The 21663-nt window shown below is 43.1% G+C and overlaps 2 protein-coding genes across 2 annotated transcripts in view; both read left to right on the top strand.

Moving 5' to 3' along the window:
• Window positions 1-3246: 3246 nt before the first annotated feature.
• Window positions 3247-6750, top strand: nenf (neudesin neurotrophic factor). The gene is made up of 4 exons (XM_024430566.2): window positions 3247-3784; window positions 4114-4174; window positions 4728-4831; window positions 6020-6750. Exons 1-4 carry the CDS (start codon window positions 3602-3604, stop codon window positions 6194-6196), a joined length of 525 nt encoding a protein of 174 aa, XP_024286334.1. The 5' UTR covers window positions 3247-3601; the 3' UTR covers window positions 6197-6750.
• Window positions 6751-13450: 6700 nt separating this feature from the next.
• LOC112235863 (ezrin) overlaps window positions 13451-21663 on the top strand; it is a 41725-nt gene continuing 33512 nt past the window's right edge. The window contains exon 1 of the mRNA XM_042325074.1: window positions 13451-13826. Within this exon, the coding sequence (XP_042181008.1) occupies window positions 13815-13826 (12 nt within the window). The 5' untranslated portion in view covers window positions 13451-13814. The remainder of the gene's footprint in view (window positions 13827-21663) is intronic.

The raw sequence follows: 21663 nt of genomic DNA, 5'->3' as shown, positions 1-21663 counted from the left end.
GTTGCCAATATTGGGCTTATAGTGAAACATTTTTTTTATTTGTGCCAATGTAAAAGTGGGGTCTGTAGAATCTATATATGGTGTCATTTCATTTCAACAAGTGCTCTGCTCAGCATATGTGGGAACTCCTTCAAGACTGTTGGAAAATCACTGATTGAGAGAATGTGTGCAAAGCTGTCATCAAGGCATAGGGTGGCTACATTGAAGAATTTAAAATGTTAAATATATTTAGATTTTTTTAACACCTCTTTGGTTACTACATGATTCCATATGTGTTATTTCATAGTTTTGATGTTTTCACTATTATCCTACAATGTAGAAAATAGTAAAAAATAAAGAAAACCCCTTGAATGAGTAGGTGTGTCCAAACTTTAGACTGGTACTGTAAGTATTCAGACCCTTTGGAATGAGGTTCTAAATTGAGCTCAGGTGCATCCTGTTTCCATTGATCATCCTTTAGATGTTTCTACAACTTGATTGGAGTCCACCTGCGGTAAATTCAATTAATTGGACATGATTTGGAAAGGCACACCTGTCTATATAAGGTCCCACAAGTTGACAGTGCATGTAAGAGCAAAAACCAAGCAATGAGGTAAAAGGAATTATCCGTAGAGCTCCAAGACAGGATTGTGTCGAGGCACAGATCTGGGGAAGGGTACCAAAACATTTCTGAAGCATTGAAGGTACCCAAGAACACAGTGGCCTCCATCATTCTTAAATGGAAGAAGTTTGGAAAAACTCTTCATAGAGCTGGCTGCCAGGCCAAACTGAGCAATCGGGGAAGAAGGGCCTTGGTCAGGGAGGTGACAAAGAACCCGATGGTCACTCTGACAGAGCTCCAAAGTTCCCCTGTGGAGATGGAGGAACCTTCCAGAAGGACAACCATCTCTGCAGCACTCCACTAATCAGGCCTTTATGGTAGAGTGGCCAGACAGAAGCCACTCCTCAGTAAAAGGCACATGACAGCCTGCTTGGAGTTTTTGCCAAAAGGCACCTAAAGACTCTCAGACCATGAGAAACAAGATTCTCTAGTCTGATGAAACCAAGATTGAACTCTTTGGCCTGAATGCCAAGCGTCAAGTCTGGAGGAAACCTGGCTCCATCCCTACGGTGAAGTATGGTGGTGGCATCATCATGCTGTGGGGATGTTTTTCAGCGGCAGGAACTGGGAGACTAGTCAGGATCGAGGCAAAGATGAACGGAGCAAAGTACAGAGAGATCCTTGATGAAAACCTGCTCCAGAGAGCTATGGACCTCAGACTGGGACAAAGGTTCACCTTCAAACAGGACAACAGCCCTAAGCTGTTTAGACACACTATGTTTGTCTATTGTTGTGACTTAGATGAAGATCAGATCAAATTTGATGACCAATTTATGCAGAAATCCAGGTAATTCCAAAGGGTTCACATACTTTTTCTTGCCACTCTATGTAAATAAGGTATTTCTGTTTTAAATGTTTATTACATTTGCTAAAATAAAATAAAAACAGTTTTCGCTTTTTCATTATGGGGTGTAGACTGATGAGGGGAAAGTTTGGAGCCTGCTGGTTTTACGTTTTACGTTCTACCTGATAATTAATTGCACCCCCCTGGTGTCCCAGGTCTAAATCAGGCCCTGATTGGAGGGGAATCACCCACCTGGTGTCCCAGGTCTAAATCAGGCCCTGATTGGAGGGGAATCACCCACCTGGTGTCCCAGGTCTAAATCAGTCCCTGATTAAAGGGGAATCACCCACCTGGTGTCCCAGGTCTAAATCAGGCCCTGATTGGAGGGGAATCACCCACCTGGTGTCCCAGGTCTAAATCAGTCCCTGATTAGAGGGGAATCACCCACCTGGTGTCCCAGGTCTAAATCAGGCCCTGATTGGAGGGGAATCACCCACCTGGTGTCCCAGGTCTAAATCAGTCCCTGATTAGAGGGGAATCACCCACCTGGTGTCCCAGGTCTAAATCAGGCCCTGATTGGAGGGGAATCACCCACCTGGTGTCCCAGGTCTAAATCAGTCCCTGATTGGAGGGGAATCACCCACCTGGTGTCCCAGGTCTAAATCAGGCCCTGATTGGAGGGAATCACCCACCTGGTGTCCCAGGTCTAAATCAGTCCCTGATTAAAGGGGAATCACCCACCTGGTGTCCCCGGTCTAAATCAGGCCCTGATTGGAGGGGAATCACCCACCTGGTGTCCCAGGTCTAAATCAGTCCCTGATTAGAGGGGAATCACCCACCTGGTGTCCCAGGTCTAAATCAGGCCCTGATTGGAGGGGAATCACCCACCTGGTGTCCCAGGTCTAAATCAGTCCCTGATTAGAGGGGAATCACCCACCTGGTGTCCCAGGTCTAAATCAGGCCCTGATTGAGGGGAATCACCCACCTGGTGTCCCAGGTCTAAATCAGTCCCTGATTGGAGGGGAATCACCCACCTGGTGTCCCAGGTCTAAATCAGGCCCTGATTGGAGGGGAATCACCCACCTGGTGTCCCAGGTCTAAATCAGTCCCTGATTGGAGGGGAATCACCCACCTGGTGTCCCAGGTCTAAATCAGGCCCTGATTGGAGGGGAATCACCCACCTGGTGTCCCAGGTCTAAATCAGTCCCTGATTAAAGGGGAATCACCCACCTGGTGTCCCAGGTCTAAATCAGTCCCTGATTAAAGGGGAATCACCCACCTGGTGTCCCAGGTCTAAATCAGTCCCTGATTAAAGGGGAATCACCCACCTGGTGTCCCAGGTCTAAATCAGTCCCTGATTAGAGGAGAACAATGAAAAAACACATTGGAACTGGCTTGGAGGTCCAGATTTGAGTTTGAAAGCGCAACACAATAGTTTTCAACATACCAGTATTGGTGTAAACTTTCTAAAGAAATGCTGGTATAAATAATACAATATATATTTAAGTTACTTCCTTATAAACAAAGTTATTACATTTAAGTTAATTATCAATAAAAAATGCAATGCCGTGAAAAAATAGTTGTACTGCACTAGATTAGGGGTACCCAATTTCGAAATTGCACCTTGTGCGTTCTAATATTACAATCACTGAACTAGATTTTTTTTCAATCGATATTCCCAAAGTTTAGTACGTCTTTGTAGGGAGACTCTTATTTTGAGGAAAAATAATCCGCGACCGTGCTGCCAGCATTATATCCTACTGCCAGGAGAACGGTAATATATATTTCCGAGGAGTGGAGGCATTGCCCTTAACTGCTGATGACAGGGCAGTTTTATTTTTTCTTTCTCGGTAACTGTTCTTGGATTGTGTGGAAGTGTAAACTGGTTCCAGAACGGTTTTAAAAGAGGAAACCAATTTGTCCCGACTGTCACATGCACAGCACAGCACTGTTTTGGCCGCGGGCAGCATATCATTCTTAGGAACGTGATCAGATACCACATGACCCATCTATTCAACGTTAGGGAAATCAAATATTTATCTGGGGACATGGATCAAGTTTACCTCAAACTTTAATTCAACTGTCTTCTCTAGTAGCCTACTTGTGCTTGCGGACCCATTTTTTGGTTTCTTAGGGCAGTTAGAGCGACAGAGAGAGAGAGAACCGGAACTAAGAAGCAAATTGATCTCCTAAAGAAGAGGACATCGGAATTACTTATGAATGTTGTTGAGGCTTGTCCAAATAGCCAGACAACCATGGTAACACCAGTGCAACTTTTTATCACATTTGTGCTTCTCGTGTTGAGTTTGGCAGACGATAATAAACTAAAACACAAACCAGCCTCAAAACCGGTCCGACTGTTCACAGACGAAGATTTAAAAAGGCACGATGGGAGTGAGGTAGGTACTTGTTATTATGTAAGTCTATGGGTAGGCTAGCTCTGGTCGATGGCGTTAGGTCGCGTTCCTTCACTAGTAGTAGTAGTGGAGGAACACGCACTAACGCCTTGGACCAGAGCTATGCATGTAGCTAACCCGTGATCTTCACTACAGTAGTCCTAGTCTACAGTAGACTAATGGAGGTATGAATAGCTCGTCTTGGTATATGTAAATGCAATGGACTATCAGCGTGAGGGTGTGGTCAGCTAACACAATGACATCGTTTTCTTTATTACTGATAATGCTCATTGATCTTTAAAAAACATAATGTAACTGTTGCTGTGTTTTAGGACGGGCATCCCATTTACATGGCCATAAAAGGAGTGGTGTTTGATGTCACCAAGGGGAAAGGTAAATAGCACACACACAATGTTGGGATCCTCCCGATCTCTGGAACAGTGGGCGATAAAGGTATCAAACTCCACAGACTGCTAGTGTGGCGTGATGATAATGTCACCAATGATATCAATAGTAGAGACAAGATAAAGATATGTGTCAATGCTGAATGAATGATCCTTCACAATCACTGGTATCTGCATAGGAAGCTGTGTAATTACCAGGGTTGGGGTCAATGCTTGCTGTTTGGGGTTTTAGGCTGGGTTTCTGTACAGCACTTTGAGATATCAGCTGATGTACGAAGGGCTATATAAATAAATTTGATTTGATTTGAATTGCAGTCAATTCATAAAGCATTGAAGAGAATTGGAATTCGAGTTTGAATTGTCTGGAATTTAAATAGAATTGACTCCAATCCTGGTGATTGCATTGGAAATAACAAGATAGATAACAGGGGAAAAGGATAAGGGGGTTTTGATGTGAGGCCCATACAAACTGCAAATATGTAACAGCTGTAAGTACTGAGGAGCTATTGTTACAGTGGGACTAATATAGTTTATCTTTGTAGAGTTCTATGGGAAAGATGGACCATACAATGCCTTGGTTGGAAAGGACTGCACCAGGGCTGTGGCCAAAATGTCCCTTGAGCCAGCTGATCTGACTTCTGACACTGTGAGTAAAGGAAAACAAAGCAAACGGTTGGGCTGGGGAGGGGGTGCAGCGTCATCAAGGGGTGCAGCGTCATCAAGGGGTGCAGCGTCATCAAGGGGTGCAGCGTCATCAAGGGGTGCAGCGTCACCAAGGGGAGGGGGTGCAGCGTCATCAAGGGGTGCAGCGTCATCAAGGGGTGCAGCGTCACCAAGGGGAGGGTGCAGCGTCATCAGGGGTGCAGCGTCATCAAGGGGTGCAGCGTCATCAAGGGGTGCAGCGTCACCAAGGGGAGGGTGCAGCGTCACCAAGGGGAGGGGGTGCAGCGTCACCAAGGGGAGGGGGTACAGCGTCACCAAGGGGAAGGGGTGCAGCGTCATCAAGGGGTGCACCGTCACCAAGGGGAAGGGGTGCAGCGTCATCAAGGGGAAGGGGTGCAGCGTCATCAAGGGGAAGGGGTGCAGCGTCATCAAGGGGAAGGGGTGCAGCGTCATCAAGGGGAAGGGGTGCTGCGTCATCAAGGGAAGGGGTCATCAAGAGGAAGGGGTGCAGCGTCATCAAGGGGAAGGGGTGCAGCGTCATCAAGGGGAAGGGGTCATCAAGGGGAAGGGGTGCTGCGTCATCAAGGGGTGCAGCGTCAAAGGAGAAGGGGTGCAGCGTAATCAAGGGGTGCAGCTTCATCAAGGGGTGCAGCGTCATACAGGGGACAGTTAAATTGAGGGCTGGACAAGGTAAAGATGGCTGTAGTAGATGGCATGGCTAGCTAACTGTTGACATGAAACTAAACTCGAGTTTTAATCCCGGTGTTGAGCTTGTGCATAGCAGGCAGCTAATTCTTATATGACCTGTTTGTAGAATGTTCAGTCCCCTTGTTGACTGAGGTGAATGAAACCACAGCATCAAGGTGCTAATGGCTAGAGTCAATGTTGCTTGTTTTTGCTGTTCTCCAAAATTGCATTTTTTTTTATTTTCTCCAATTGTGTAGAAATGCAGTAAAAATAAAAATCCTTGAGGGGGGGATGATGCCCCTGCTCTGGTCTGCAAAGAACCTGTGTAGATGTTTAACTCCCATCGAACCCTTTTTGTAGAACTATAAAGGGTTCTTCAGAAAAGGTTCCACAAAGAACCCATAGAAAACCCTCTTTTCCTACTTTTCTCTTAGTAATGAAATGGGTGTCTTTTGTCCTTTTTTCCCCTCCCTCTCTCTTTCAGACGGGCCTTACTGAAGAGCAGCTCCAATCCCTAGAGAGTGTATTTGAGGGCACGTACAAGACAAAGTACCCTATTGTAGGCTACACTGCCATACGCATCCTCAACCAGGATGGAAGCCCCAATGAGGACTTCAAGCCTGAAGACCAACCTCATTTTAACATCAGAGACGAGTTCTAATCCAAAGGAGTTTTTTTTTTGTGGGTACTTTTTTTTCTCTCTGATTATATTTTGGTACGCCAAAAATAAACTGGAGACCATGAAGATTCAATACTGTGTGATCCTCAATTTGCTCCTGATTTGAAAAATGATTATTTCTGAATTCCCAGTCAGATCCATTTGTTAGGACTGCATGTCTGGATGTTCTGTGACGAAGCCCGTAAGGGTGGCCTTACCAAGGGATAGGCAGCCATGTGTTTTAGCTCTCTATTTTCCTTTACCTTATTTGGAAACCATATTTATATCTTTTAAAAGAGATGTTATTTTTTTAGATATCATTTTATGTTGACGTCAATGAAAACATGGAATGTTTGTTACTATGAAGGTTAGTCAAATACTCTTTGTAAAATGTATTTACATTTTAAGAACTGAATGTTTTCCGTTGATCATTTAAATCATTGTAATTGGTTATAATGAGCTATGAAGCTGCACAGGCCCTATACCATTAATTCAATGTTAAAGTACTTTAAAACATTATTATTATTATTATTATTATTAAAATAGTAGGAGCGAAAGGTTTGTTGGCTTATTTTCATATCAAATTAAATTTTATTTGTCACATACACATGGTTAGCAGATGTTAATGGTCACATACACATGGTTAGCAGATGTTATTGGTCACATACACATGGTTAGCAGATGTTATTGGTCACATACACATGGTTAGCAGATGTTAATGGTCACATACACATGGTTAGCAGATGTTATTGGTCACATACACATGGTTAGCAGATGTTAATGGTCACATACACATGGTTAGCAGATGTTAATGGTCACATGGTTAGCAGATGTTATTGGTCACATGGTTAGCAGATGTTATTGGTCAGATACACATGGTTAGCAGATGTTATTGGTCACATACACATGGTTAGCAGATGTTATTGGTCACATGGTTAGCAGATGTTAATGGTCACATGGTTAGTAGATGTCAATGGTCACATACACATGGTTAGTAGATGTTAATGGTCACATGGTTAGCAGATGTTAATGGTCACATGGTTAGTAGATGTTATTGGTCACATACACATGGTTAGCAGATGTTATTGGTCACATACACATGGTTAGCAGATGTTACTGGTCACATACACATGGTTAGCAGATGTTATTGGTCACATACACATGGTTAGCAGATGTTATTGGTCACATACACATGGTTAGCAGATGTTACTGGTCACATACACATGGTTAGTAGATGTTAATGGTCACATGGTTAGCAGATGTTAATGGTCACATGGTTAGCAGATGTTAATGGTCACATACACATGGTTAGCAGATGTTAGTGGTCACATGGTTAGCATATGTTAATGGTCACATGGTTAGCAGATGTTATTGGTCACATACACATGGTTAGCAGATGTCAATGGTCACATACACATGGTTAGCAGATGTCAATGGTCACATACACATGGTTAGCAGATGTTACTGGTCACATACACATGGTTAGTAGATGTTAATGGTCACATGGTTAGTAGATGTTATTGGTCACATACACATGGTTAGCAGATGTTAATGGTCACATACACATGGTTAGCAGATGTTAATGGTCACATGGTTAGCAGATGTTAATGGTCACATGGTTAGCAGATGTTAATGGTCACATGGTTAGCAGATGTTAATGGTCACATGGTTAGTAGATATTATTGGTCACATACACATGGTTAGTAGATGTTATTGGTCACATACACATGGTTAGCAGATGTTAATGGTCACATACACATGGTTAGCAGATGTTATTGGTCACATGGTTAGTAGATGTTATTGGTCAGATACACATGGTTAGCAGATGTTACTGGTCACATACACATGGTTAGCAGATGTTACTGGTCACATACACATGGTTAGTAGATGTTAATGGTCACATGGTTAGCAGATGTTATTGGTCACATACACATGGTTAGCAGATGTTAATGCGAGTGTAGCGAAATGCTTGTGCTTCTAGTTCCGACAATGCATTTCCACCTGGATAGGACAGGTAGTTTCTACCTGGATAGGACAGGTAGTTTCCACCTGAATAGGACAGGACAGGAAATTTCCTCCTGGATAGGACAGGTAGTTTCCACCTGAATAGGACAGGTAGTTTCCACCTGGATAGGACAGGTAGTTTCCTCCTGGATAGGACAGGACAGGTAGTTTCCACCTGGATAGGACAGGTAATTTCCACCTGGATAGGACAGGACAGGTAGTTTCCACCTGGATAGGACAGGTAATTTCCTCCTGGATAGGACAGGACAGGAAATTTCCTCCTGGATAGGACAGGTAGTTTCCACCTGAATAGGACAGGTAGTTTCCACCTGGATAGGACAGGTCGTTTCCACCTGGATAGGACAGGTAGTTTCCACCTGGATAGGACAGGTAGTTTCCCCCTGGATAGGACAGGACAGGTAGTTTCCACCTGGATAGGACAGGTAGTTTCCACCTGGATAGGACAGGTAGTTTCCACCTGGATAGGACAGGTAGTTTCCCCCTGGATAGGACAGGACAGGTAGTTTCCACCTGGATAGGACAGGTTATTTCCACCTGGATAGGACAGGACAGGTAGTTTCCACCTGGATAGGATAGGACAGGTAGTTTCCTCCTGGATAGGACAGGTAGTTTCCACCTGGATAGGACAGGTAATTTCCACCTGGATAGGACAGGAAATTTCCTCCTGGATAGGACAGGTAGTTTCCACCTGAATAGGACAGGTAGTTTCCACCTGGATAGGACAGGTCGTTTCCACCTGGATAGGACAGGTAGTTTCCCCCTGGATAGGACAGGACAGGTAGTTTCCACCTGGATAGGACAGGTAGTTTCCACCTGGATAGGACAGGTAGTTTCCTCCTGGATAGGACAGGACAGGTAGTTTCCACCTGGATAGGACAGGTAATTTCCACCTGGATAGGACAGGTAGTTTCCCCCTGGATAGGACAGGTAGTTTCCACCTGGATAGGACAGGACAGGTAGTTTCCACCTGGATAGGACAGGTAGTTTCCCCCTGGATAGGACAGGTAGTTTCCCCCTGGATAGGACAGGTAGTTTCCACCTGGATAGGACAGGTAGTTTCCACCTGGATAGGATAGGACAGGTAGTTTCCACCTGGATAGGATAGGACAGGTAGTTTCCACCTGGATAGGATAGGACAGGTAGTTTCCACCTGGATAGGACAGGTAATGCAGACATCTTCTACGTAGTAGATTAGTGCCTTTGGAAGTTATTCAGACCCCTTGACTTTTTCCACATGTTGTGACGTTACAGCCTTATTCTAAAATAGATTAAATATACATATTTTCCTTTAGCAATCTACACACAATACCCCATAATGACGAAGCAAAAACAATTTTTTAAATTTTAGCAAATGTATTAAACATTTAAAACAAAAATACCTTATTTAATACAGTGGCAAGAAACAGTATGTGAACCCTTTGGAAGTACCTGGATTTCTGCATAAATTGGTCATAAAATTTGATCTGATCTTAAACTAAGTCACAACAATAGACATACATAGTGTGCTTAAACTAATAACACAAATTATTGTATTCAAAATACATATTTGAAAGAAAAATACACCTTTTAAACATTCGCAGTGTAGGTTGGGTAAAGTATGTGAACCCCCTAGGCTAATGACTTCTCCAAATGCTAATTGGAGTCAGCTAACCTGGAGTCCAATCAATGAGACGAGATTGGAGATGTTGGTTAGAGCTGCCTTGTCCTTTAAAAAACACTCACAACATTTGAGTTTGCTATTCACAAGAAGCATTGCCTGATGTGAACCATGCCTGGAACAAAAAAAGATCTCAGAAGACCTAAGATGAAGAATTGTTGACTTGCATAAAGCTGAAAAGGGTTACAAAAGTATCTCTAAAAGCCTTGATGTTCATCAAGCCACAGTAAGACAAATTGTATATAAATGGAGAAAGTTCAGCACTGTTGCTACTCTCCCTAGGAATGGCTGTCCTGCAAAGATGTCTGCAAGAGCACAGCGCAGAATGCTCAATGAGGTTAAGAAGAATCCTAGAGTGTCAGCTAAAGACTTACAGAAATCTCTGGAACATGCTAACATCTCTGTTGACGAGTCTACGATACGTAAAACACTAAACAAGAATGGTGTTCATGGGGGGACATGATGGAAGAAGCCACTGCTGTCCAAAAAAACCATTGCTGCAAGTCTGAAGTTTATAAAAGAGCACCTGGATGTTCCACAGCGCTACTGGCAAAATATTCTGTGGGCAGATGAAACTACAGTCGAGTTGTTTGGAAGGAACACACAACACCATGTGTGGAGAAAAAAAGACAACACAACAACATCAAAACCTCATCCCAACTGTAAAGTACGGTGGAGGGAGCATCATGGTTTGGTGCTGCTTTGCTGCCTCAGGGCCTAGACAGCTTGCTATCATCGACGAAAAAATGAATTCCCAAGTTTATCAAGACATTTTGCAGGAGAATGTTAGGCTATCTGTTCTCCCAATTGAAGCTCAAGAGAAGTTGGGTGATGCAACAGGATAACAACCCAAAACACAGAAGTAAATCAACAACAGAATGGCTTCAACAGAAGAAAATACGCCTTCTGGAGTGGCCCTGTCAGAGTCCTGACCTCAACCCGATTGAGATGCTGTAGCATGACCTCAAGAGAGCAGTTCACACCAGACATCCCAAGAATATTGCTGAACTGAAACAGTTTTGTGAAGAGGAATGGTCCAAAATTCCTCCTGACCGTTGTGCAGGTCTGATCCGCAACTACAGAAAACATTTGGTGGCAGTTATTGCTGCCAAAGGAGGGTCGACCAGTTATTAAATCCAAGGGTTCACATACTTTTTCCACCCTACATTGTGAATTTTTCCACTGTGTGTTCAATAAAGACATGAAAACGTATAATTGTTTGTGAGTTATTAGTTTAAGCAGACTGTGTGTGTCAATTGTTGTGACCTAGATGAAGATCAGATCAAATTTTATGACCAATTTATGCAGAAATCCAGGTACTTCCAAAGGGTTCACATACTGTTTCTTGCCACTGAAAGTATTTAGACCCTTTGCTATGAGACTCTAAATTGAGCTCAGGTGCATCCTGTTTCCACTGATCATCCTTGAGATGTTTCTACAACTTGATCGGAGACCACCTGTGGTAAATTCAATTAATTGGACATGATTTGGAAAGACACACACCTGTATATATAAGGTCCCACAGTTGACAGTACATGTCAGAGCAAAAACCAAGCCATGAAGTCAAAGGAATTGTCCGTAGAGCTCAGAGACAGGATTGTGATTAGGCACAGATCTGAGGAAGGGTACCAAAACATTTCTGCAGCATTGAAGGTCCCCAAGAACAGTGGCTTTCGTCATTCTTAAGTGGAAGAGGTTTGGAACCACAAAGACTCTTCCTAGAGCTGCCCGGCCAAACTGAGCAATCGGGGGAGAATGGCCTTGGTCAGGAAGTTGACCAAGAACCCGATGGTCACTCTGACAGAGCTCCAGAGATGGAGAGAACCTTCCAGAAGGAGAACCATCTCTGCAGCACTCTACCAATCAGGCCTTTATGGTAAAGTGGCCAGACGGAAGCCATTCCTCAGTAAAAGGCCTATGACATCCCGCTTGGAGTTTGCCAAAAGGCACCTAAAGGACTCAGACCATGAGAAACAAGATTCTTGGTCTGATGAAACCAAGATTGAACTCTTTGGCCTGAATGCCAAGCGTCACATCTGGAGGAAACATGGCTCCATCCCTACGGTGAAGCATAGTGGTGGCAGCATCATGCTGTAGACAACGCAGGAGTGGCTTTGGGACAAGTCTCTGAATGTCCTTGAGTGGCCCAGCCAAAGCCCAGACTTGAACCCGATCTTACGTCTCTGGAGAGACCTGAAAATAGCTGTGCAGCAACACTCTCCATCCAACCTGACAGAGCTTGAGAGGATCTGCAGAGAAGAATGGGAGAAACACCGCAAATACAGGTGTGCCAAGCTTGTAGTGTCATACCCAACAAGACTCAAGGCTCTAATCGCTGCCAAAGATGCTTCAACAAAGTACAGTCGTGGCCAAAAGTTTTGAGAATGACACAAATATTAATTTCCACAAAGTTTGCTGCTTGTTTGCAGTGTGTTTAGATATTTTTGTCAGATGTTACTATGGAATACTGAAGTATAATTACAAGCATTTCATAAGTGTCAAAGGCTTTTATTGACAATTACATGAAGTTGATGCAAAGAGTCAATATTTGCAGTGTTGACTATTTGCAGTGTTGAATCTCTTTTCTTGATGATCCGATAAATGGTTGTTTTAGGTGCAATCTTACTGGCAGCAATATCCTTGCCTGTGAAGCCCTTTTTGTGCAAAGCAATGATGACGGCACGTGTTTCCTTGCAGGTAGCCATGGTTGACAGAGGAAGAAAAATGATTCCAAGCACCCAACCTCCTTTTGAAGCTTCCAGTCTGTTATTCAAACTCAATCAGCATGACAGAGTGATCTCCAGCCTTGTCCTCGTCAACACTCACACCTGTGTTAACGAGAGAATCACTGACATGATGTCAGCTGGTCCTTTTGTGGCAGGGCTGAAATGCAGTGGAAATGTTTTTGGGGGATTCAGTTCATTTACATGGCAGAGGGACTTTGCAATTAATTGCAATTAATCTGATCACTCTTCATAACATTCTGGAGTATATGCAAATTGCCATCATACAAACTGAGGCAGCAGACTTTGTGAAAATGAATATTTGTGTCATTCTCAAAACTTTTGGCCACGACTGTACAGAGTAAAGGGTCTGAATACTCATGTAAATGTGATGTTTTAGTAGTTTATTTGTAAACCATTTGCAAAATTGTCTAAAAATCTCTTTTTGCTTTTTTTATTATGGGGTATTGTGTGTAGATTGATGAGGATGTATTTAAACAAAAATTATAAACCTGTAAAGTAACAAAATGTGGAAAAAGTCAAGGGGTCTGAATACTTTCCGAAGGCTCTGTTTGTCACATGTACATTTTGAGGGCAGTGGTATAGTTTTTATTTGAAAAAGTCTAGGATAGTATTTTTTTCTGACCCTCGAAAAATATAAATGTATCACTAGTCATAACTTCAAGGCTGTAGCTGTCGTCTGAACGACCAAAGGTCCCCATTGACACTAGTCATAACTTCAAGGCTGTAGCTGTCGTCTGTACGACCAAAGGTCCCCATAGACACTAGTCATAACTTCAAGGCTGTAACTAGGCTGTAACTGAAAGGACCCAACGGCCACGGTGCGTCGGGATGGCACTACAGTAGTAGTCAGCAGCCCGTTCTGTTCTGTAGGGTGGAGCTTTTAACCACACTCTGTCTCAGGTAGGTCTTCGGCGTCATCGAACAAGGTTAGGCTCTCCTCTGCTCTGGCATTTTTATGTATCTGATTATGAGTCAGACATGAGTAGCCTACCACGTCAGTATAAGTAATCTTCACAGCCAAGTTCAGAGGACAGGCGCCCAACCGTTTCAGAGAGTGTCCCCTTGCAGAGAAGGAGTAGCGTTCTTTATCACGGACTGAGAGTTCCCCAGACAAGTTAACTACTACGATCTCTTTCCGGTACTTTGGAGCCCGCGTTCCGTCGCTAAACTTGATACACCATCCAGAACAAAGATGCCTAAAATGGTGAGTTTAAAAAAAATAAAAAAAATAAACATTTTTATTTGTCCGACTATGTAAAATGCCATGTATTACACGTAACGGTAATCGGTTACTTTCTATCTGAATAAATGTAACGGAGCCTAAACCAAACTAGCCTGTAACACAAGTCAGGTCAAATGAATGATCATGTTATTTCAATGTCCAATATACCAGAATAACCTCTTGTTTTCTATTAATTGTCCATTGTTGTCTAAAAGTGATGATATAGCCTTACACTAATTCATTTACGATGACAATCACTGAAGTTGCCCTGATTATTTGTTACAGTGTTATTTGGCCCTAATGTAATAGCTGTGAGTTACATTTGAGGAGTCACGCCCAGGCCTTAGTTATCTTTGTTTTCTTTATTATTTTGGTTAGGTCAGGGTGTGACATGGGGGATTGATGTGTTTTAGCTGGTCTAGGGGTTTTGTATGTTTATGGGGTGTTCTCTAGTCTAGGTGATTATGTAAGTCTATGGTTGCCTAGATTGGTTCTCAATTAGAGGCAGGTGTTTATCGTTGTCTCTGATTGGGAACCATATTTAGGCAGCCATGTTCTTTGGGTATTTTGTGGGTGGTTGTCTTCTGTCTTTGTGTCATTGCACCAGATAGGACTGTTTCTAGTTTTGCCACGTTGCTTGTAATTGTGTTCATGTTTAGTTTCTCTTATTAAAAAAAGATGTTGAACACTAAACCACGCTGCATTTTGATCCTCCTCTCCTTCAGCGGAAGAAAGACGTTACACGAGGCCTGTTAAGTTAATCAATATGATCCAAAACCATTTGAGGCCTGCCATCTCAAGAAGTTAATCAATATGATCCAAAACCAGAGTTGGAGGTTATATGCTTTAATGTGATACAATCTTTAAGAATATGCTTTGGTTAAACGTAATATATAATAAAGATTGAATATATAATAATGATTTAACATATTAGTTAATATATAACCCAGTTCCTTGATAAAGTTATTCGGTAAAAGTGTTCCGTTTCTCTACAATGGAGGATTTTCCTTCAGAGCAGGAAGATGGTGGTACTGAATGATAATGTTTCTCTCCCTCCCTATTTCAGCAGTGTTCTCATGGTGACTGAGATGCACCATTTGTAAAATACCTATAGACCAAGTCTGCAGCGGACGAGTATTGTCTTGTGTCGATAACAGTATCGGAAGGAAGCCATCTTCTGTTTGAAAGAAACCTTAGAGTCCATTTTAAGTGTGAATCCTTACCCGGCCTTACTTATTAACTAAACCCAGAGTTAGACCCACAGGTCTCTGTCTCCTGACTGGCTAAGGTAGGCATTACTGGCTAACCATAGATTAGCTCTCGCTGCTGTGCTAAGGCATTTGCACAGCAGTTCTAGAATCATTAAGAGATTCTCTGTTGGAACCCCATGATGTAATTTTGATAACGTAGCCACGTAGACATTTTTAATCAGAGGCGGGTGCTCAGTTTTACGTGGCTCGGTCTCGGTTCCATAAAAGTACTGTGTCTTAAACAAACACTACAATAGCAATAACCTTGGGATGGTATTCTGTTGATGGAGTTTCACTTGGAGCATAGCAACAGCACTCCTTGAGAGAGTCCGACCGCAGGGGTCAGTCTGACATCAATCTGACGTCATTTCTGTGACATTCTTCTCTGGAGAGTCAGAGTAGATAAAGCTTTCACCACTATAGTAAATACTCCAGGGCTGTATCCCCAATGGCACCCTACTGTATACCCTATATAGTGCACTACTTTACGACCAAGCACTACGGGCCCTGGTCAAAAGTAGTGCACTATAATGGGAATAGGCTACAGTTTGAGATTAGTCCCAGGGTTACTAGGGTTACCCAGGGAGATGAGATGACACCTAGGGTTACCCAGGGAGATGACACCTAGGGTTACCCAGGGAGATGACACCTAGGGTTACCCAGGGAGATGACACCTAGGGTTACCCAGGGAGATGAGATGACACCTAGGGTTACCCAGGGAGATGAGACCTAGGGTAACCCAGGGAAATGATACCTAGGGTTACCCAGGGAGATGAGACCTAGGGTTACCCAGGGAGATGAGACCTAGGGTTACCCAGGGAGATGAGACCTAGGGTTACCCAGGGAGATGAGACCTAGGGTTACCCAGGGAGATGAGACCTAGGGTTACCCAGGGAGATGAGACCTAGGGTTACCCGGGGAGATGAGACCTAGGGTTACCCGGGGAGATGAGACCTAGGGTTACCCGGGGAGATGAGACCTAGGGTTACCCGGGGAGATGAGACCTAGGGTTACCCGGGAGATGAGACCTAGGGTTACCCAGTGAGATGAGACCTAGGGTTACCCAGGGAGATGAGACCTAGGGTAACCCAGGGAGATGAGACCTAGGGTTACCCAGGGAGATGTTGTCCGAGTTGACCGGGAGATGAGACCTAGGGGGAGATGAGACCTAGGGTTACCCGGGGGGTGAGACCTACCCAGGGAGATGAGACCTAGGGTTACCCAGGGAGATGAGACCTAGGGTTACCCGGGGAGATAAGACCAGGGTTACCCGGGGAGATGAGACCTAGGGTTACCTGGGGAGATGAGAGACCGGGAGATGAGGGTTACCCAGGGAGATGAGACCTAGGGTTACCCGGGGAGATGAGACCTAGGGTTACCCGGGGAGATGAGACCTAGGGTTACCCGGGGAGATGAGACCTAGGGTTACCCAGGGAGATGTTGTCCGGGTTTGACCGGGGTAGGCCGCCATTGTAAATAAGAGTTTATTTTTGAAACTGACTTGCCTTGTTAAATAAAGGTTCAATAAATGTTTTTATTAAATACCCAGGAAGATACTGGGGAGTGGATAGAACAGGGTTCAACCATGATTGTTGTTGTTCTCCAAATCCAATGGAACAACATCCACATCTGATCAACTGGTCCTGCATCTCATCTCTAATCCCAAATCTTCTTTGATCAGTAAAATTTTTTAAAATTGTGCCTGACTAGAATGTGTAGCATAGAAAGTGTAGCATATAGATCGAGCCTGTGTACAGTATGCTCATGGTGAGTATATGGTGATTTGCTAGGAAACGTAGCTGTTAAATGGTCAGATATGATTAGACTGAAAAAAGAGCAGCATACAGATCATGTATATATACATCTGCTCACGGTGATGTGTTAGGAAACATGGAGGTGGTGGAGGCCGATGTTCCAGTTGTTGTTGCGCAATTTAAGATGGGTTTATCTTTATGGCGCTGGGGCGTGTTGGAGGGTAAGTTTATAAAGAGGTTGTGTAACGCAGCAGAGAAAGCCAACGCTTCAATTCTCTGTCAAGGTTCAGGGAACATTTATGAGAGAGGGAGACAGGGAGACAGAGAGAGAGAGACAGGGAGACAGAGAGAGAGACAGAGAGAGAGACAGAGAGAGAGACAGAGAGAGAGAGACAGAGACAGAGACAGAGAGAGAGAGACAGGGAGAGAGAGAGAGAGAGAGAGAGAGAGAGAGAGAGAGAGAGAGCGAGACAGACAGAGAGAGACAGACAGAGACAGACAGAGAGACAGAGAGAGAGACAGACAGAGAGAGAGAGACAGAGAGACAGAGAGAGAGAGACAGACAGAGAGACAGACAGAGAGAGAGACAGGCAGAGAGAGAGAGACTGGTTGCCCTTTTCCTGTTGCCACAAGAAAAGGGCAACCACTGAAGAACAAACACCATTGTAAATACAACCCATATCTATGCTTATTTATTTTCCCTTGTGTACTTGTAACTATTTGTACATTGTTACAACACTGTATATATATATATATATAATATGACATTTGTAATGTCTTTATTGTTTTGAAACTTCTGTATGTGTAATGTTTACTGTTAATTTTTATTGTTTATTTCACTTTATATATTATCTGCCTCACTTGCTGTGGCAATGTTAACACGTTTCCCATGCCAATAAAGCCCCTTAATTGACAGACAGAGAGAGAGTGGTACACAAGTACTGTTCTGTGTGTTGCTATATTGCCTGGCCCTGCACCTCTTTATGTACAGATGCCACATCTTAATTTGATAGCACTGTTGTTGCAGACATGTTCCTGCCATGCAGGAAATACAAACGTGCATGCAAGGTTTAAAATGCTTCTAAAGTTTGAAATTTCACCTTTCAAATGTCAGACTTGAAACAGGGTCAAATTAAGATGCAGCATCTGTATCATACCAATGGTATATATTATATAAAGTATACATTATATATAGTATATATATTATATATAGTATATATTATATAAAGTGCCATCGGAAAGTATTCAGACCCCTTGACTTTTTAAACATTTTTGTAGGTTGCAGCATTGTTTTAAAATGGATTAAATAGTTTTTTTCCACCTCATCAATCTGCCTGCACACAATTGCCCGTAATGACAAAGCAAAAACAGGATTTTAGAAATGTTTGATCATTTATTTAAAAAAAATTAAAAACTGATATCACATTTACATAAGTATTCAGACCCTTTACTCAGTACTTGGTTGACGCACCTTTGGCAGCGATAAGAGTCTCAAGTCTTCTTGAGTATGACTCTACAAGCTTGGCACACCTGTATTTGGGGAGTTTCTCCCATTCTTCTCTGCAGATCCTCTCTAGTTCTGTCAGGTTGGATGGGGAGCGTTGCTGCACAGCTATTTTCAGGTCTCTCCAGAGATGTTCGGTCGGGTTCAATTCCAGGCCACTCATGCTTTGTCTTGGCTGACTGCTTCGGGTCGTTGTCCTGTTGGAAGGTGAACCTTCTCCCCAGTCTGAGGTCCTGAGTGCTCTGGAGCAGGTTTTCATCAAGGATCTCTCTGTACTTTGCTCCGTTCATTTTTGTCTCGATCCTGACTAGTCTCCCAGTCCCTGCCACTGAAAAACATCCCCACAGCATGATGCTGTCACCACCATGCTTCACCGTAGGGATGGTGCCAGGTTTCCTCCAGACGTGATGCTTGGCATTCAGGCCAAAGAGTTCAATCTTGGTTTCATCAGACCAGAGAATCATGTTTCTCAAGGACTTAGAGTCTTTAGGTGCCTTTTGGCAAACTCCAAGCGGGCTGTGATGTGCCTTTTACTGAGGAGTGGCTTCCGTCTGGCCACTCTACCATGAAGGCTTGATTGGTGGGTTACTGTAGAGATGGTTGTTCTTCTGGAAGGTTCTGCCATCTCCAAAGAGGAACTCTAGAGCTCTGTCAGAGTGACCATCGGGTTCTTGGTCACCTCCCTGACCAAGGCCTTTCTCCCACGATTGCTTTGTTTGGCCGGGCAGCCAGCTCTAGGAAGAGTCTTGGTGGTTCCAAACTTCTTCCATTTAAGAATGACGGAGGCCACTGTGTTCTTGGGGACCTTCAATGCTGCAGACATTTTTTGGTACCCTTCCCCAGATCTGTGCCTTGACAGAATCCGGTCTCGGAGATCTATGGACAATTCCTTTGACCTCGTGGCTTGGTTTTTGCTCTGACATGCACTGTCAAATGTGGGACCTTATATAGACAGGTGTGTGCCTTTCCAAATCATCCAATCAATTGAATTTACCTCAGGTGGGATACCAATCAAATTGTAGAAACATCTCAAGGATGATAAATGGAAACAGGATGCACCTGAGCTCAATGTCGAGTCTCACAGCAAAGGGTCTGAATACTTATGTAAATAAGGTGTTTCTGTTTTTTTTTTGTTTTTTTTAATACATTTGCAAAAAATTCTAAAAAAACAGTTTTTGCTTTGTCATTATGGGGTATTGTGTGTAGATTAATGAGGCTGTAACGTTACAACATTTGGAAAAAGTCAAGGGGTCTGAAAGTGCCTACTCTCTGCCTACAATCGTTTTCCATGGTAGAAAATCTGATTATGATACCTGGTCTGTATTGAAGAAGCAGTCTTTGCTTATTTATAAACCACTGTGAAACATATTGTATTTTCAGCTGTTTGAAGCTGGTGTACAAAACCAAAAGTAAAATACAAAATTTAAGAACGGTGAAGCATAGAAATAGAACACGTAGAACATATCTACCGCTTCTTAGACTGGCTTTCAATGAGAATGACAGCTCTATAACACACATTTCTATGTGAATTTGGTTGGGTCGCCCAAAAAGTTTAATATTGCAGCTTGAAGTGATAGTGATATCTGTCTATCCCTCCTCAGTAACAGATTAAGGGCAGTCCCTCAGTAACAGTGTAAGGGCAGTCCCCCAGTAACAGATTAAGGGTAGTCCCTCAGTAACAGTGTAAGGGCAGTCCCTCAGTAACAGCAGTCCCTCAGTAACAGTGTAAGGGCAGTCCCCAGTAACAGATTAGGGCAGGCAGTCCCTCAGTAACAGTGTAAGGGCAGTCCCCCTCAGTAACAGATTAAGGGCAGTCCCTCAGTAACAGATTAAGGGCAGTCCCTCAGTAACAGATTAACAGGGCAGTCCCTCAGTAACAGATTAAGGGCAGTCCCTCAGTAACAGATTAAGGGCAGTCCCTCAGTAACAGTGTAATTGTAGTGCCTCAGTAACAGTGTAAGGGCAGTCCCTCAGTAACAGATTAAGGGCAGTCCCTCAGTAACAGTGTAATTGTAGTGCCTCAGTAACAGATTAAGGGCAGTCCCTCAGTAACAGATTAAGGGCAGTCCCTCAGTAACAGATTAAGGGCAGTCCCTCAGTAACAGATTAAGGGCATATTTGGCTTCTACCACCTCATAAAACTTGCCCACCCCTAGACGTTGAGGTTCATGTTTTTCTTGAGAGAGACATCTGTGCTTTGTTATGTTAACCTTGCAGGCCCTGCTAGTCCAAAGTCTACTGAGATAGTAGTTAGCCATTAGAGATGGTTTATGAGGAAATGACTTCACAACAGCACCACAAAGGTATAGTTTACCTTAAACAATGACATTATTTATGTTTCCTTACCTTGAAAGTAGGTGTATGGACTAGAATAGATTGCGATCTACATTCTGTCTCTGTATACACAGCTGCAGCCACTATTAACTAACGTCAGCTGACTAAATCAACTATGAGAGAATGAATGAACTAAACCTCAATGAACCTTTACCCCCAAAATCACCTCAAAGTAACTTCAAATCAAGTCACTGAGTTGCACAATACCTTCTGAAGGTGAAAAGGGTTGCAATCATTCAACAAAGTATATTGGAGAAGAAAGCGTGCACCTTCAGATGAGCTGTATTCTGTGTATTCTGAGTATTCTGTGTATTCTGTGTATTCTGAGTATTCTGTGTATTCTGTGTATTCTGAGTATTCTGTGTATTCTGAGTATTCTGTGTATTCTGAGTATTCTGAGTATTCTGTGTATTCTGTGTATTCTGTGTATTCTGAGTATTCTGTGTATTCTGTGTATTCTGTGTATTCTGAGTATTCTGAGTATTCTGTGTATTCTGTGTATTCTCTGTATTCTCTGTATTCTGTGTATTCTGTGTATTCTGTATTCTGTGTATTCTGTGTATTCTCTGTATTCTGTATTCTCTGTATTCTGTGTATTCTGTATTCTCTGTATTCTCTGTATTCTGTATTCTCTGTATTCTCTGTATTCTCTGTATTCTGAGTATTCTGTGTATTCTCTGTATTCTCTGTATTCTCTGTATTCTCTGTATTCTGAGTATTCTGTGTATTCTCTGTATTCTCTGTATTCTGAGTATTCTGTGTATTCTCTGTATTCTGTGTATTCTCTGTATTCTGAGTATTCTGTGTATTCTGTGTATTCTGTGTATTCTCTGTATTCTCTGTATTCTGAGTATTCTGTGTATTCTCTGTATTCTCTGTATTCTGAGTATTCTGTGTATTCTCTGTATTCTCTGTATTCTCTGTATTCTCTGTATTCTGAGTATTCTGTGTATTCTCTGTATTCTCTGTATTCTGAG

This window comes from Oncorhynchus tshawytscha, linkage group LG08 (genome assembly GCF_018296145.1).
Source record: "Oncorhynchus tshawytscha isolate Ot180627B linkage group LG08, Otsh_v2.0, whole genome shotgun sequence".
NCBI lineage: Eukaryota > Metazoa > Chordata > Actinopteri > Salmoniformes > Salmonidae > Oncorhynchus > Oncorhynchus tshawytscha.
The sequence above is the reverse complement of the archived record's forward strand: the minus strand, read 5'-3'. Positions and strand labels throughout refer to the sequence as shown.